The 17,123-nt window shown below is 56.5% G+C and overlaps 1 protein-coding gene across 1 annotated transcript; it reads right to left on the bottom strand.

Moving 5' to 3' along the window:
* Positions 1-5,666: 5,666 nt before the first annotated feature.
* Positions 5,667-15,735, bottom strand: FDXR (ferredoxin reductase). Its single transcript, XM_027749861.2, has 12 exons — positions 15,444-15,735; positions 15,252-15,349; positions 14,037-14,132; positions 12,694-12,816; positions 12,069-12,182; positions 11,488-11,589; positions 10,093-10,200; positions 9,786-9,870; positions 8,940-9,148; positions 8,473-8,644; positions 7,880-8,053; positions 5,667-7,199 (listed from the first exon to the last, which is right to left on the bottom strand). Exons 1-12 carry the CDS (start codon positions 15,466-15,468, stop codon positions 7,069-7,071), a joined length of 1,437 nt encoding a protein of 478 aa, XP_027605662.1. The 5' UTR covers positions 15,469-15,735; the 3' UTR covers positions 5,667-7,068.
* Positions 15,736-17,123: the final 1,388 nt, after the last annotated feature.

Genomic DNA, 17,123 nt, shown 5'->3' on the forward strand with positions numbered 1-17,123 from the left:
CCAAAACGAGCCAGTGGCTGCAGCAGAGGGACCACAGTTCCAGCAGGAGGTGGCAGGGGTTAGAGCCCAATTCAGGCCTCACCAGGGGGGCAGCTGCTCCGAAACCTCCCCATGTCCTGGCTCAGAGCCACTGAAATGCTAGGCATCACCCTGAGAGCACCTGCCCACTCTGACAGAGCTGGGTGCCAGCAGCACGTGCCCAGGTGCTGCCCTTCTGCCTTCCCCGGGGGCTGATGCCTGGCTTGGGGACAGGACCACCCATAAGGGCTGCTGGGTGGCTGCCACCCAACCTGGCACCTCAGCCACCTGCAACAGCATCCCTGTGGCTGCTGGCCCTGGAAAGGCCATTTCCAGAGAGGTTTCAGCCTGCCTAAAAACATGCTGTCTGTGGTTAGGCACGAGCTGCCTCCCCTCACCATCCCTGGTCCCTGAGGCAGCCTGGCCGCCTGCTGCCCAGGTGCTGTGGGTGCCCTCGGGGCACCTTGGGGGTGGAAGAGATGCCAAAAAGAATGAGGAAAGGGGAAAATGTATTTAGGGCTATATTTTAATCCCTGTAAAAGTAACACCCGCTCTCTCTGCAGAAGAGCTCAGCCAAATCTCCAAGGCTGCTGCAGTGCAGGGGTTCGGGGCAATGGGGGATGCAGGATCCTACACCCGTCTTGGATACCTGTTCCCTCAGCCTCAGGCTGCCCACCACTGCCTCTGTCTCGACCAAGGAGAGATCTAAGGGTTGGCAACAGGTCCTCCATGCCACATATTCTTCTCCCAGGACAACAAAAGGGCCAATCTTGGGTTTCACATTGAAAAGTGGCAGCAGCTGCATTTAACCCCTTCTGTTGCCTTCATGGTCCAGTGTGACAGGGCCTGGGGGACCAGCTTTCCAGGGACCTAGTCCATTGGGGCTGGCACAGAAACACTCAGCTGGTCCCATGCCCATATTTCTCCCCCAGCAGCTCAGGGCCCTCATTTATCCCTCACAGGATTCGCTGCTCCCCAGACGGGAGCCCTCAGAAGGTCTTTCCTCACAACTGTTTCAGCCCCCATGATGTTTTATGAGGGAAATATTTCCCAGCAGATTTTCCAGGTAGGATGAGGGGGGCAACAGCAACCCCCCACCTGGGACAATACCCATCACACTGGGACAATACCCCCACCTGGGACAATCCCCCATCACACTCATGTCTCCCCAGCATCTCCATCCATGGGACATTTTAATCCCCATCACAGCCCAAACCCCACACATGAGACAGAGACAAAGCCAGGTCTGGTGCACAGCTGGGCACAGCTGGAGGGTGTCTGCAGTGGGGACAAGCAGTGGAGGGCAAGGACTGATGATGACACACATGCCAGGCCCCCCCAGCCTGGCAATTCCTCTGCACTGGGAATCAGCTAAAGCCTTGCCAGTGGCTCACAGTGAGCAGGCTTCTGCACTGAGAGCCCGACCCCAGGTTTGCAGTTTCACTGGCAAAGTCCTTCAGTGTCTTAAAAACCAAAACCCACAACATTTTTCTGGGGTAAAATGCAGCAAATCCCCAGATCCAACCTACTGCTGGGTCTGGGCCACCAGACACCATGCAGCTTGTGGAGGCTGTTCTGCAGTCATCCAAATACCTTATCTGTGCATTTAAACACCTAAAGTCCTTTTTACATTTAAAAAAATAGACACCCTGATGGCTACAAAGGTCCAGTTTGAAACAGAAGCACCAATGGCACCTCAAGATGAAGCCCACAACCCCAGGAGATGCAACTGGACTTTTCCTCTGACTTCCCCAGCCCCTCAGTACCACCCTCTCTGGGGGTGCTGTGCCCTCTTTGCCCGGCTTTCTGGGCTGGATGGAGATAACACGGGCACAAAGTTGCCTTTCCCATCTTCATCCTCCTCCTTCCCACGGCTGCAATAGTGCCCCAGGGAGGGACCCTCAGCATCCCAGCTGGTCCCTCAAACACAGCACAGCCCAGACCAAAGGGAGCTCAGCCAGTTTCTCCATCGCCTCGTTACCTTTCTCTGGCATCTTCTCTTGCAGGAGGCTCTGTGAGCAGGTTGATAAACGCAAGGCGCCGCGCTCCGACAGCTCCTGGTGTGCAGCCACATCCTGCAGGGAAGAGCCTGCTGGCAGCCAGGCCAGGGGAGCCAAGGGGGCGTGGAAGGGCCATGTTGGAAGCCTGATGTTAGTCCAGCTTTGCACAGACCCATCCAGGCCAACACCAGCCCTGCAGGGTGTGCCCCAACGTCAGCCTCCTGTTTGTAGGAGAAAAATCAGCTTAGAGTTTTTAACCCACGTGCATCCTAAACTAGGACTTTGGGAAGGAGAGGACCTGCATCTGTGCACTGCCAGCACAAATCCAGAGCTGTCCCTGGAAAGGCAGGGTGGCATCTGGGTGACACAGCCTGCTTGGTCTGTTCCCACAGGCACCTGCATCTCGATAATGGCATCTGACGTCAGACAGGACAAACACAGCACCAGGCCCTCAGGTCCCTCTGCCAGAGCTGAATCTTGCAGGTGACACTTGCGACTCCTGAGATTTGGCTTACACCCATTCCTATTCCTGTACTAGTCTTGCATCCATCCCTGTCCTGTCTGTTGATTGCTAACCTCTTCCCAAGAAGTCTGGCCAAAAATCATGAAGGTCTGAGCCCAGCTGCTCCTACTCCTGGGCACCCACCTGTCCCTCTGGGTCTCACTTAAGAAGTAAACACAGGTGTAGATCACCTTCTCCCACTCTGTGACTCCCAGGGCCACCCCACCATCCCCACCTCCCCTGTCTCCTCCATCCCATGGGGAATTCAGGAATTTGGTGCTTAAACAACCACACAGAGCTGGCCCGTATCTTGGATCCCAGCAGCCATAAAAGCAATCGAGGCACAGAGCAGAGCAGGGAGAAGGGTAGGGCAGAGACCACGGGGATGGTGCTATGGGTAGTACATGCCTGGCACAGATCAGGCACAGCTCCAGCCTGGCACAGCTCCGCTCTGCTGCCACCATGTCCTACCCTCAGAGTAATTAAGGAACAAAAATAAACAGGAATGATTTCATCCCTGCAGGGATAATTCCTCCCCTTGGGGTGATGTGTGCCTGCAGGGCTGCCCCAGAGGTTGGGGATGAGGCAGACAAAGCTGCTGGAAATGGAAATTTCCCAAGAAGGGAGGAAATTGCTTCTTTCCATCACCCTCCAACAACTTTATTTGCTGCTGTCATATCCCTAAATAACTCCTGGAAGTAACTGCTGGGAGTTTACATCTCCTTCACCTCTGCTCCTCTCTTGACCTTGGGCTCATGCAGCCCCAATTTCCAAAGTAATTCATCCCAAGCAGAGGGAAAACCTCTGGACTTACAGCACCACTGCCTGACCCAGCACAATCCTCTGACCACCAGCCAGACTTTGGTGAGTGCAGAACCCTGGGAAGGTTGGATCTCCAAGACTTGGAGTGGAAACCACGAGCCTCTGGTGGATATGGAGCCAAGGATGCTACTTGGGGTGAAAGGGTGATGTTATGTCAGGAGGGAAGTGGCTCCCTGGGCACAGTACGGCTCATAACCCACTCCAGTGACCCAGAGGTTGGTACCTCAACCTGTTCTCCATCCCTGCCTGAGGCTGGGGATGGATCTGGAGGGAAGAGCACATGAAGTGTGAGAAGACATGCCCTGGAGAGCAAGTGGCGAGGGTGGGCAGAGGCAGGGGCCGATGCCGTGCTCAGCCAACACGCTGAAGTCAGCACTCTCCGGAGCCATCTGTTCCCGGCGAAGCCCCGGCGCAGACGGACTCGCCCCGGCCCCCGGCAGCGGGTGCCGCAATTCGGTGATTCATGCGGCGAGGGGACGGCGTAAAGCCGGACACCGCCTCTGCGCCGCTCCGGCTCCGGGGACGGGGCTGGAAAATCGTGTATTAGGCACGCTGGGGAAAAGCCTTTTCAACCATTTTTCTGGTCGCGTGAGCTGGCTTTTAAACAGCAACACAGCTCCTCACTGCCGGGCCAGAGATCCAACTCAAGCTGGTTTTTCCCTTATTCCAGAGCACAGGAAACCTCCCACTTCATGGACTCTGAACGATCGTTGGAAAAGGCCAAGTTCATCAAGCAGCCTACTAGCAAAGCCAGCGGGAGCTCTGCACTTGTCTTCTGGGAGTAATTGGAAAATGCAGCATCAACAGGAACTTCTGGGGTGTCTCAGACCTGTCTCCCCAGGATTACAAGTCTCAGGGCAGCGAAGAGTCTTCAGACCAGGGAAACCGAGGCACAGCAGCGCAAAGCAGCAAGAGGAGGTTGCAAAGACCCAACTGAACCTGTGCCATCACCCCGGCGATGACGAGTTCTCTGCCCCATATCCAGCCTGGCTGCCTTGCAGAGCAGCACACAGACAGCAAGGAGAATGTGGGGCAGGGAGCCACAGGGAAGGACCGTGCAGCCATGTCCAGCCGCTCTCGAGGCCATCACTCACCAGATGCTGACCTCCACCAGCTTTGTGCAGCCTCATTAAAGCTAAGCTGAGCCATAACTCATCCAAGCAGGGCAGTCCACGTGAAGAGCTGGCAGCGACAACTTCCAGCGTTTCAGGCCTCTTTCCAACAGGAGTCGAGTGTCACTCACAGCTCCTTACCTGCGTCGGAAAACGGCCTTGGAGCTGCTCCTCTGGCAGCTCAGGAGAGCAGAGGGCGAGGGGGTGGCTGCCTGGCAGGAGTGTCCCCCTCTCCCCTCAGCCCACCGCGGTGGGGACAGACCTGGAGCAAACACGAGGTTATTCATGCCTAAAAGCAGAACCCGAATGAGAACGGGAGCCTGCGAGGACCACCCACCCGCCCGACTGCCCGGAGCCCGGGGAGGCAGCAGGAGAGCTGGGACGCCCCAGCCCCAGAGATGCCAGGTCACCCCTCCATCCCCGCTGAGCCTCTCCACTCCCCGGTACGGCCTCCCAGCGCCACCTAACGACACGGGCCGGGGACAAGGACCTTCCCGGCAAAACCGGACACATCCCGGTCTCTCTCGAGAAGGATGGAAAGCAGGGGCAGGGATGGGGAGGCAGGAGGCAGCGGGACACATGGCTGCGGCCTGGGGGCACAGGCAGCAGAGGAAGGGGGAGCTGGAGGTATTGAATAAGGATTTACATGATCGCAGTGATCCCTCCTCTGCCCATGAGGCTCAGTCCCCCATCCCTGCCCTTCACTGACCTTCATCATCCCATGGCTTTCCCACAGATCAGCATCAACCCCAGGGCCTTGGCCAAGTTCAGGGTTGAGCAAGGTCACTGAGCTCAGCAAGGACAGACGCTGCCCTTAATCTGTTATCACAGCCCAAAAACTACCCTGAAGCATCCTCAGTTTGGGAGCAGCCGCTCGCTCTGCTCAGCAGGAGCACTGTGGCCTTTACCACAGCTACAAAAGCACCCTGACATCAACATTCAAGGCGACGTGGAAGAAAACCCTCGGGAAGAGCCGGCTTATCTCTTCCCAAAACCTTCAGATTTGATGAAGCCACAACAACCCCTTCACCATCACATTTCAACCCAAATGGCTGCTCCCTACACTGGGTGCAGCCTCCTCACCTCCACACCCCCTTCCCAAAGCTCTGATTCACCTCAAAACCCAGAGCTGATGTAATCTCCCGCTCAAGAGTTCAGCATTAAGGCTGCATCAGCCATGAGACGTAACGAGAGCCACATCACACAAGCAGCTGCTCCACAAAAGCTTTATTGCTCGTTTGCGTACGAGTTCCCAGTATCACATTTCCCGAGTTTCTTAATGAGCCTGCAAATGAGATTTAAATAGAAAAGGATAGGAGAAAAAGAGGCAAAAATAGAAGTCAGAGACCTCCCTTCCTTAAGGCTGGGACAGCAATGGGGTGGGAATACAGTGTCCTGTGGGCAAGTCCTCTGCCATGGGAGAGGGCTGGGCTGAGATGGAGGTTGAGTGTGGACAAACCACCGTTTGCTGCCCTGGCTCAATTTTCCCTCTGCCTCCACCACAGAGCCACTGCTGCTGTCATCATTTACACAGGTCAGAGAGGAGGGGTTGCAATCCTGCAGCACTCTGGCAGGGAGCACGGGGGGGTTGGGGACAGCCAGGCAAGGGGGCCCCGCTGACGCTGCCCCTGCGCCACGGATAAAGAGGAGATTACAGCTCACGGCTTGTAATCTGGCTTAAAACCTGACACCGTCACCGTAGTCAATCTGGGCTAAGAGAAGCATTTAATAAGCTTCAAAACACACAGGCCAAAAAAATAACCCCACCAGTGAATAGAGTGAAAGGGCTCAAGGCACTGCTTGCACCAGTCAGCGCTGGCAGGTACTGATGGACACAGGATCCCTCATGATCCGGAACGAGGCAATTACATGCTTGTTATCCCAATCCACCCCATAGGATAGAACCCAGGCTCTGTTGGGGTTTAACTGTAGGAGGCAGAAAGCAAATTAATGCCCTTTTCTGCCTGCACAGAGCTCACAACTAGTGGAGGGCACCTGGTCCCTCCCTGTGTGGAGCTGCCTTGCCTTGGGACATGTCACAGTAGCTGCAGTGCTGGGCTAGCTGTTCTCCAGGTTAAGGCAGTCACAGACAAAGAAGCCAGACTCAAGCAGGAGGTCCAATTTGGCTTCGATGGAAGGGTTTATTTAAAAAACCATTATCATTAAAAGATGCCTGCTCTGGCACGAATTACAAGGCAATGAAGCCATTTGGCTTGCGGCTTAAAGGGGAGGCAGCATGACACAGGGAAACATCTCCCTGTGACTTGCCATGAGGAAAGAGGCTGGCAGGACTCCTCCAGGTGCACACACACCTCCCCTCACCTGCACTGCATGATTCATTAATGCTACAAGGACTCAAACAACAAGAATCACCCCCAGAAATGACAGCCCCGCTGCAGGGACGCAGGGCCAGCCAGCAGCCTCATGTCTTGAGGACATTCACTTTGGGAACCCAGAGTTGATCGTACCAGAGAGGCCTCAGTGTCACACACCTCTCCAGAGCGGCCACCAGCCCTGGGCACAAGCCCTGTGCTGCCAGGCTCTGCTCACAACCCGCTGGTGTTGCCCCAGGACGGCTCCACTGGAGCAGTGCCACATTCCCACCACTGCTGCCCTAGTGACCGATCAGCCGCAGCATCTCCGCAGGATCCACGATCTTCTCCCGGGGTTTGCCAGCAGCTTTGCCTCTTGCCACTTCAGCAGCATCGATCTTCTCCCAGTCCGAGAAGGAAACAGGACGGACCCCTGGGGTGACGGCGACAGATGGGAGAGAGAACTTAACCAGGTGAATACAAGCTCAGCCTCACCTCCCCATTGGCAGAGAGCTGATGTGCCAGCAAACCTGCCCTTTTCTGACCTCAACCTCTCAAAGGAGAAGTAATTTCTAATGCTGGGAGGAGAGGGATGGTAGGTTCCAGTCAACTTGGATCAGTCAGACCTTTGCGAGCCGTAACAACGGCGAGCATGGAACCACCTCAGGGGACAAAATGCTTCCAGTTCACTGTTAAACCTCAGCCAGTTTAAGAGGCAAAACACACACACACACTTTAATTGAATGTCTTTAAACACAGCTACAGCAAATTACTCTCATGGGCATTTTAATCTTTCCTTTAACTTGCTTGGAAGGATTACTAGGAAAACCACTCAAGAGCAATAGCTCACTGTCTCGGCAGCTGACAGTGACATTTTACCCAAGGTCTGTCTGCTTCCCAGAAAGTGGTCATTAACCTTAGCAATGACACGGTTTGAGGGAATTCAAGTCCTGCTCTCCCTGGGCTTTGGAATATTGAAACAGCAGCAAAACACATTCCCATGGTTCAGACTCTGCTCCTATAAGTGGCTCACAAGACTCACTGCCCCAGGATACCCAGATCCAGGAGCAGTTTGGCTGCACTGTACCTTCCTGCTGGCTGCCCCACACTGACCTCGGCTGCGCAGGATGCTCTCCACGGCCCTAAAGCCTTCTCTGGAGGGGGACGTGTCCAGCACACCCCCTTGGAGATCCTCCAGCACAGACTGGGCAGTGTCAAAGCTGTCATTCATGGTGGTGATGATCACACCCGTGGGTCCTCTCTTCACCCACCCGCTGCAGTACAGACCTGCAAGAGCACATGGAGCAGCCAGGCTCAGGTCAGCACGTGGCCATGGACCCTCCTGGCTGCAAGTCCTTGTCCTGTTCCCCACCTTAGCAGTGGGAACAGACCCTTGGATGGTGCTGTCACAGCACTTTGTGTACCTGCAGACCAGTTCTAAGCAGCCATATGGGCTGTGTCGCTTTAGTAACAGGATACAAGGCCCAGTAAAACGCCCCTGTGCTAAACTGGACACCCCTAACACGAGCTGGGGATGGGCCAGCTCTTAACCCCTGATAGAGGCAGCTCATTTCCCCAGTTTCCACTCTCCAAGGTGTGCAACCGCCTTGTATCCCTGCCCTTGGTGAACGGAGCTTCCAACCCCAAAGCCCCCAACCCACCAGCTGCACTCGACGTGCCCCACACAAATCCCTGCGGATACAGACCTGGGACACCTTCCACTCTGCCCGAGCTGTTGGGGATGATGCCACGCTGGGTGTCGAAGGGCACGGCCGGGTCCAGCGGCAGGCTCCGGTACCCGATGCTGCTGAGCACCAGCCCACACTCCAGCTCCTCCACCTCTCCAGTGGGGATGGCTCTGGCAGAGTCACCTGAGCCCTGAGAGAAGGGGGAAGAGGCTGCTGATCCCCACAGTCACCCCTGCAGAACAGCAGTCTGCTCAAGTCCTCTTTGGTATCTTTGATCCCTGGGTATTTGCTAAAGGCTGTTCTGCTGTTCCCTTTGGAAGGGGAAAAGCTCTTGGTGGTACCAGATTCCCCCAGAGCCTGCCAGCAGCCACTCCAACCAGACAGGAACACAAAGCTGTCTTTGGAGAGACTCCTGAGGGATGCAACAGTGTCCTGCTCCATCCCTGCAGCCTCCCAGGGACATGCCAGCCCCCCTGAGCCTGTACCTCCAGGCGGGTCAGGGCCATGCGGACGCCCCTCGCCCTCTTCCCATCAGGGGTGGGCAGCACTTCCTGGGGGCTGCGCTGGAACTTCAGCCCCCACTCCCGGGAGGCTGCTGCCTGTGCTGCCTGTGCCTCCACTGGCTTCTCCCTGGGCTTCTCCAGGGCTGTTTTGATCATCAGCTCAGTCAGTCGCTTCCTGGGCCTGGGAGCATCTAAGAGGAAAAAGAGAGATCTTCACGACAGGAGTCAGCAAAAGCCCCTCGGGACACAGCACAGAGCCAAGGCCACGTCAAGGCAGTCTCGGTTTGTGAGTCTGTCACGTCGATGGGAGTCCAACGCCTTTGAGATGACAAACTTCAAGTCAAAGTGACCAGGAGAGGCCCTGAGGCTTGAGGCCAGTGGGACACACAAATCAAATCCTGCAATTTTCCTGTCTTGCTGGTGCTCAGAGGCAGCAGCCTGTGGAGAAGAGCAGGTCTCTGGACACCCTTGAACTCAGTGATTTCCTTTTAGCTCTACAGGAAGCTCTTAAATCAACAGCCTTGCGATCTCCTCTGCAAGGTCCCCTCAGCCCTCCTGAACCTCATGCCCTCATCACTCAGAGGGTAAGCACCGTTCCCATGCAGCAAAGTGGCTGCACAAAGACAGAAACAAGCTGTTCCCTTCTCTTGGTGCCTCCTAGCACTCTGAGAACAAGACACACCATGGTCACCAAGCTTTTATGTGCCAGGCATTAAGCACAGGACAAGAGATTCTCTGATGTACACCCTGAACATCTCCAGATCACTCCTGGATGCTTGTCTGCCAAGCTGAGTCCCTGCCTGGAGGAGCATGGCACACTTCCCTCACCTTTAACAGCATTTTCGAGGCCTGTGAAGTCAGCAGGGTCCAGGACAGCTCTGGCACCAGGAAGGTTTATCATCTCCCGCAGCTCCTGGGAATTGCAGGCAGGAAGATGTTACCTCCAGAAGAGGGAGGTCGCCCAACAGCCTGAAGCCCCCTTCCCCAGCACTCTGGGCTGGAAGCCAGGGAATGGGTGCAGGAAGGAAGATGCCTGGGTTCCACTCCCACCCCCAAACCACCTCTTCCCAACTGGGATGGGCAGTCTGGGGCTTAACACTGGGAAACAGCTGCCCTGCAGCACCTCCAGCCTCACCTTGATAGTGAAAGCAACTTGGAGAGGTCCCCTCCTCCCAACCAGCCAGACACGCTTCACCTTGCTGCAGGCAAGAGCTGCCAGGGAGCTGTCAGTGATGTCTGTCTTCTGCAAAACAGATTCGGGAGAGAGGGATGAGGGCAGATCTGGAGGGAGCTGGGGGGAAGGCACAGCCTCTGAAGGTGAAAAATCAGCAGAAAAGCTGGCTGTGCATGCAGAGAGCCTGGGAGAGGACAGAAAACAAGTCATCGCCCTTTGCACAGAGCTATTTGCACAGCTGGTCCCTCATCACTGAATGTTCTTTCCGAGGCCATAATGCACCAGAGGTAACGAGCCAGCACCCCGTGAGACTGCCTCGGGGGATCCACCCAGGCAGGTTCACCTTGGGGCTAACAGAGCAAAGCCTTCCAGTGATCTTGATTCTGAGGTGCCCGCAGATGCTGTTGGGTGACTTCCCAGGCATACAGGCTGTGGATGAAACCTGCTGCAAACCACAGCTCAAATCACCACCTGCTTGCCCCAGGCAGCTCCAGCACAAGCACAAGCATGGCCAGGGCTCACCTGGCACTGGCACCTTGCAGCAACCCTGTGCTCTGTTTCAATTATGTGTGCGTGTGTATCTAGATTGCAAGATCTTTTCCAGAGAAAATATGATGGGAGGGACACCAGGATAAACCATTCCAGACCAATTTTCTTAAAAGGAAAAGTGCCTGTCCAGCATGGCAGTCATTCCCAGTGCCACATCCTTTGCAGCACTGCTCCCAGCTGGCTTCAGCCACTGGTTCCAGTGCCTCCAGGTTTGGGGGGGGAGTGTTTAAATTTAATTTAGGTATTAATCCAGGCAGTTGTTGCACAGATGTAACAAACCTCGTGGCATTTCTCCAGGAGGGAAAACCTTTGCTGCCAACATCTGGGGCAGCAGCTCTGTGGAGCAGCTGGTGCACACCAGCTCCCAGCTGTCTGTAGGGGAGAGGTCCACCAGCTTGGACCAGACACCAGTATGCCCAGTGCCACCAGTAAAAACGAGGCTGCTGCCCTCAGCTGCAGTAGAAAAAAAACATATCCCAAGAGAAGCTTCTAGTTTGTTGGTGGAAGAGGGAAAGTGTCTCTTCCTTTGCCTCTCATAGAAAAGGAAGGGATGAAGCTCAATTTCCAACTTTTTGGATACCAGCAGAGCAATCCAGAGAGCTCTGCAGCATTATCCAAGGCACAGTCACAGCCTTGGATCACTCCCCTACAGATTGTGAATCCATGGGTGCACCCGAGAGACAACAGCCTTCCCTAAGATCCCAAAGACAGAGGAGTGTGAGGTTTTGCTGAGATGGGTGGGAACTCCAGCAGGGAGAGGATTTGGGCCCTGGGCTGCCTTCATGGTGCAGAGCACCCGTCACTCACCCTGAGGAGTTGCAGTGGGGACAGGAGGATCCGGGCAATGTCCAGCGCCACGTTGCCATGGCCCAGAATCAGCGCCGCCTCACAGCTCAGGTCAGGCTTCAGCTGTGGGGAGAGAAAGACCCAGCAGTGAGTGAATCCACACAGTCTCCATGATGTACAGCCCCTCACCATCCAAATTCCCTTCCACCCCTCTTTGCTCCAGAGTGATGCAAATGGGGAAACTCCACAGCAGACACAGCAACACAGATGCTTCCAGCTGATCCCTCTCCCCACTCTTCCTGCAATGGCATCTCTGGGAGCAGGAGGTGTCTTGGCCAAAAAGCCTCCTCAGGATGCAGAGCATCACCCCTCCAGGTTCCCATCTGGCCCAGCCAAAATATGCTGCCAACGTACAGAGCCAGCTAATCCGCTCTCACTGATGTGCAAATTGTTCACATTTCTACCATCTAAGAAGGATTTAACGTGGTTCCTGCTAATCTTTTCCAATTGCAGGCCTTTCAGGACTTAATCTGGAGCTGAATGTCTGCTGGGATGGGAGGAAGGATGGGAGGAAGGGCAGGGAAGCACACGGCTGTACTCACGTCCCGGTTCTCAGGCAGCCCGTTGTACCAGCCCACGAATGCTCGGGCCGAATACACACCAGAGAGGTTCTCCCCTGGGATCCCCAGGACCCGGTTGTCTTCAGCACCATAACTCTGGGGAGGGAGCAGACACAGTCAGAGATGTCACTGTGTGCAGGGTCTGACACCAAAACACAAATCCAGCTGCTGCTGGGGACACTGGACGGCTGCCAACCCTTCCCAAAGACTGGGATAGTCAGTGGAAGGGCTAAACACAGCCCAGGCACAGGGGCTTCATCCATCCCATCCCCCTGGGCTCCAGGGCCAAAGTTGACCTCCCTGGGGCAAAGCAGAGCACGACAAGATGAGGACTGAGCAGGAGGAACAGTCTGAGCTGGGCTGAAACAGGCATTGGCCAGCACAGGGAAGAGGTTTCAGAGACCTGCACTTGATGCCACGCTCTAGCACGTGCTCCCTGCAAGGCTTCGGACGAGCCTTGGAGCATCTGAGCTGTCCCGAAGCTGGGAAGAGCCTCCCATGCTAATATAAGGCACCCGGAAATGCAAATCCTCTTCCCAAGATGCCAGCGGGGATCTGCAGACCTCCTCTGTGATTTCTGGGACGCCGAGGCAGCCCAGGTACCCACCAGCACCACGGCGTGGTACGCCTGCCGCAGCTCCGGCACCGTGACGTCCCTGCCCACGGTGACATTCCCGTAGTAGGCACAGCGCCCCGAGTGCGCCGTCTGCGTGAAGGTGTTGATCACATTCTGCAGAGATCAGAGAACCTGGAGTTATGTCCAAGCCACAGCCGGGGCCAAGGTCTGCTGCTGACAGGAGATCCCCATTGCCATCCCCTCCCAGCCTTGAGATGCTTCTCCCTGCCGCGGTTGGTTATTCTGAGACTCTTATCTCCCAACAGCCAAAGATAAGTCACAGGGAGATAAGCACAGTTGTGACTTGGCACTCTCTGCACTGCCCTCTTTGGAAAGGAAAATCCATTTTTTACACCCGCCTGGGGAGGACAGGAGCCTTTCAGTGCCTTCGGCCCCTTGGAATAAACCCCATTGCAGGGGAAAACTCCTTCCCAAAGGTGAGGCTTGCAAGGGAGCCCCACCAGCTCCACCTTCCATCCAGGGTGCTGCCCGCCAGCCCCCTCTGCCAGCCTCTCATCTCAACCCTTCCCAAAAACCACTTCCTCAAGAAAGGATGAGGGCAAGATGGCATCCAGTCTTTTCTTCTGAGTAATTCGGGCTACCCAGTAAAACCACCACTTCTCCTCCTGCAGCTCCAGCTGGATTCAGCCTGGAGACAGGACAGATACCACAGACCCAAGCCCACATCTGTTAGGTCCACTCTGCCTCTCTCAGCGCAAAGGGGTCCAGGCATTTTGGTCTTGGATCTCCAGGGATTAGAGGAAACCACTGCAAGATATTGCTGTGTCTGGATCTCCCATGTCTGGATCTCCTGTGTCCCACCCCTCCAACCACCTCCACCCCAGGTCAGACACAGCAGGCACCTCTGAGTACAACTCACTGCCAGGCAAAGGAAAATGGCTGTGAAATCCTTGGCTTAACTTTTCCTTGCCCAGGTGAGCACCTACAGCCCAGTTCCACCACCCCTAACAGCAGATCTGTGTGTTCCCAGAACAAGTACAGATTAAGGAAGGGCAAACAGCAGCAGCAATGAGCAGGCAAGATCCTGCTGGCATAGTGTCCAGGTACAAAGAAGCCCATCCAGGTTTTCCTTGGCCTTGCTCTACGCCAGGCTGACCAGCACTGGGGGCAGCACTTCCCATCACAAGCCACTGTTTTTGACCTGCTGTCCAGATGCCAGATATCCCAGGCATCCCGTATCACCAGGCCAAGGCCTCAGCACGGAGATCTGGACCTCTCCAAGTGTGACAGCTCCACACCACAGCCTGGGGACAGCAACTGCCTCGCCTGCACCCACCACTGTCATCACATGGGCAAGGGGAGGGAGCACCAACCTTCACTTCAGGGTGGTCTGGGGCCACCCCAAAACGGACGAGCCCAAAGGGAACGGGCAGCTTCTCGTAGATGTCCACCTGGGCCCCACCGTGGTGCTGTGGGAGAAGAAAGTCACAGTTATGGGATGAGGACAGAGAAGTCACAGGAACCCAGTAATATTCATCTGCTGCTGGGGGAAACATGGGGCAGGAGGGAGGGCTGCACCACAATTCCATAGCCAGAATCAGCCTCTTCCAGACTTTTCCATGCACAGGATGATGGTGTGCTTGTTACTGCCAGCTCGGATCCCAGGGTGTGTGGCAGAGTGACCCCAACCACCATCAAGTACATCTCGTGAGGGCTCCATTGCCCTACCCACCTCCTCTTCCACACTAACCTGGTGGCTGTCCAGTACCCAGAGGGGGCTGATCAAAAGAGCCCCCACACCACGTGGGAAGCACCCAGTGCAGCACCCTGAGTGCTGGGGAACCTTCCAGACATCTGCCAGCCCCCAGCAGAGATGCCCATGCCCTGAGATCCCCTGGGGTCGAGTCACATCAGGGTCGGAGCTTTAGACAGATGTTTGGCTGCAGGGCTTTTGTTATCTTGTATTTTGAGTCAGCCTCTTCCCGGAGATTAAGCAGCCCTGAAATTTGTCCCTGAGGCTTAGTAACAGCTATTTTCCAACACGTACCAGAGACAACACAGCATGGTTTAATGACGGGGTTAAGCTGCTGCATCTCTGGTGGGTGCCAGCAGCCCAGTGCTGTGCTCAGGTCTCATTTCCCAGCAGACCTGACCGCCCAGAGCACTGACACCAGGTAAAGCATCACCCACGTGTCTTAATTCAGCTGGGTGAGGATGAGGGAGGAGAGCAGGTCCCACACATCCGCTTTTAACACACGGTTAATGTCACTCCTGCTGGGTGACAACAGCTCCCGGCAAGGCAGATTTCTGCTGCTTATTTGATTCTAGAAAAATCACTTGGGTTGAACTCGCAGCAACCAACGTGGGTCTGGTGAGGACGGCCCAGGGTCAGGGCAGGGATGGAGGCAGCCCCAGCCAAAGGGCCCAGAAGGATGCTGTGGGGTCTGGGCTGCCCCGAGCAGTCCCCCAGCAACACAGACCAGGCTGGGGCAGGGCCAGGACCCCACCAAACCACCCCCCAGCTCCCTGAGAGCCAGGCACCACCAGCTCCCTCCCTCAGCTGCAGATCCCGGCCCTCACCCCGGTACCTTGAGGATGTGCTGAGCCGTGTAGAAGCCGGCGGGGCCGCTGCCCACCACGCAGACCCGCGGCGCCGGGGCGGGCGAGGACAGCCACCGCCGCAGCCCTGCAGGGGAGAACGACAGGGAAGGCATGAGGCCACACGAGAGCTGCCACCTGCCAGGGGCCACCACAGCCCTTCCCCGGAGCCCGGCACCCACCGAGCGGGGCTCGTCCCGCTGCCATCACCGCGGCCAAAGCGCGGCGGGGCCGGGCTTTATGTACCGGCCCGGGGAGGCGGAAACGCCTCGAGGGCAGGGCCGGCAGCCTCGGCGCTTACGGCCAGGCCGGGGTCGGTGGGGTCGGAGGGAGGCGGGGGGTGTCAACTGCCCCGGAGCGCCACCACTGAGACCTCCTAACCCGAGCTCCGGAGGGGCCCCGCGCCCGGCCCGAGGGGTCCCGCGGCCCTCACTCGCCCAGGGCTGGAGCAGGGGCCTGCGGGACACGGCTGTCGCAGTCCCCGGCCCTGGTTCTCTGGCTGTCCCGGTCCCGGTGCCCCCCGCTCCCAACACGTGTCCCCCCGGCCCAACGCCGGTCCCGCCGCCAAGCCCCGCCCCTCACCGCCCCGGCCCCGCCCCTCATTCCCACAGGCCAATCGTGAGTCGGGACAGCGCTGTTATTAGCATAGCCCCGCCCATCCGCCGCTGCGTGCCCACGCCCCCAGCCAATGGCGGCGCGCTGTCCCCTCCGCGGCTGCCCGGAAGTGAGTGGTACCATAGAGAGGCGGGGAAGGCGCGGCCGTGCCGCGACCGTTCGCGCCGCTGCTCTCTATGGTGAGGCCTCCGCGGTACCCGTCCCGCTCCCGAATCATCATCATCATCATCATCATCCCCGCGGGGGTTAATTGCCGGCGTCCCTTTATTCCCTCAAAGAGATCAACTGCCAAGGTCTGCCGGGGGAAACCGATTTTAACCACCCCCCTGCAGAGCCTCCTCCTGCCCCTTGCTGGGAGAAACCCATTGCACCCCCTCGATAAAGGATAAAACACTAGTGCCGGAGGCAGCGGCAAAATCCAGCCTCCACCACGGTCCCTGCTTTATTTCCTCCTTAATCCCAATCACAGCACGGTTCAAGTGCAACAACTCCCACCTCCCGTGCATGAGCATCACCCCGTCCTGGTTCAGCCCCTGCACAATGCACCAGTCAGGAAAACCATCTCAGCGGGTCCAGGAGATGTTTAAGAGCTGGACAGATGCCAGGGCACGCAGGCGAGCATTGACAGGGCTTTTTAAATGCAATTAAGAGCGAGAGGAGTTTACAGCTGGAAGCTGGTTGTAATACGGGTCATAAACCCCACACGCTCTCTCTCATGGTCTTGGAAATTGGTTGATGGCTTTCTGCAAAGGCATGCTGAGAACGGCAGCTGGCCCTGTGCCTCCATCTGCTCCCGCTCCCTCGGGGGATTTGGGGCAAGGACCAGGATTTCCGATGGCTTCAAGCACAGCAATCACCAACCCACTGCCCAGAGAGGCTCCAAATATCACCATAGGTGTCATCCACAGAAACGGTTCAGTTTAAATTTGGGGGGGTGTGTCTGATTACGGGTCAGAATACTCTTTTTTTCCCCCCAGAATTCTCCCTTTCCCTCATTAACTTCTATATCCGCCTCTTCTGACAAGGAATAATCCACGTATTTCCCAAACCACAAGTCGCCTCCCGCTGGCTGAAGGACCTGCGAGCACTTGCCTTTAGATGGCACTGCGTTAAACAACACCCATGGAGTCCAGCTGGGAAAAGGGCTGCTGCTCCGACCAATGCTTGGAAACATTTTGGGACGGATCTCTTTCCAGCAGGAGAGGATAAAGAGCATTTTGTGCCCACAAGCGGGAGCACGTGAGGCT

The sequence above is a fragment of the Pipra filicauda genome, unplaced genomic scaffold (genome assembly GCF_003945595.2).
Source record: "Pipra filicauda isolate LSUMZ 115617 unplaced genomic scaffold, ASM394559v2 scaffold80_size11013439_pilon, whole genome shotgun sequence".
In the NCBI taxonomy this organism is placed as follows: Eukaryota; Metazoa; Chordata; class Aves; order Passeriformes; family Pipridae; genus Pipra; species Pipra filicauda.

Excerpts from the sequence above, each read along its gene's own strand:
- FDXR (XM_027749861.2), bottom strand. The coding sequence starts at position 15,468 with ATGGCAGCGGGACGAGCCCCGCTCG. Across the intron at positions 12,183-12,693 it reads CGTACCACGCCGTGGTGCTG|AGTTATGGTGCTGAAGACAA; the intron begins GTGGGTACCTGG and ends CTCCCTCCCCAG. Across the intron at positions 11,590-12,068 it reads GGCTGCCTGAGAACCGGGAC|CTGAAGCCTGACCTGAGCTG; the intron begins GTGAGTACAGCC and ends CTCTCCCCACAG.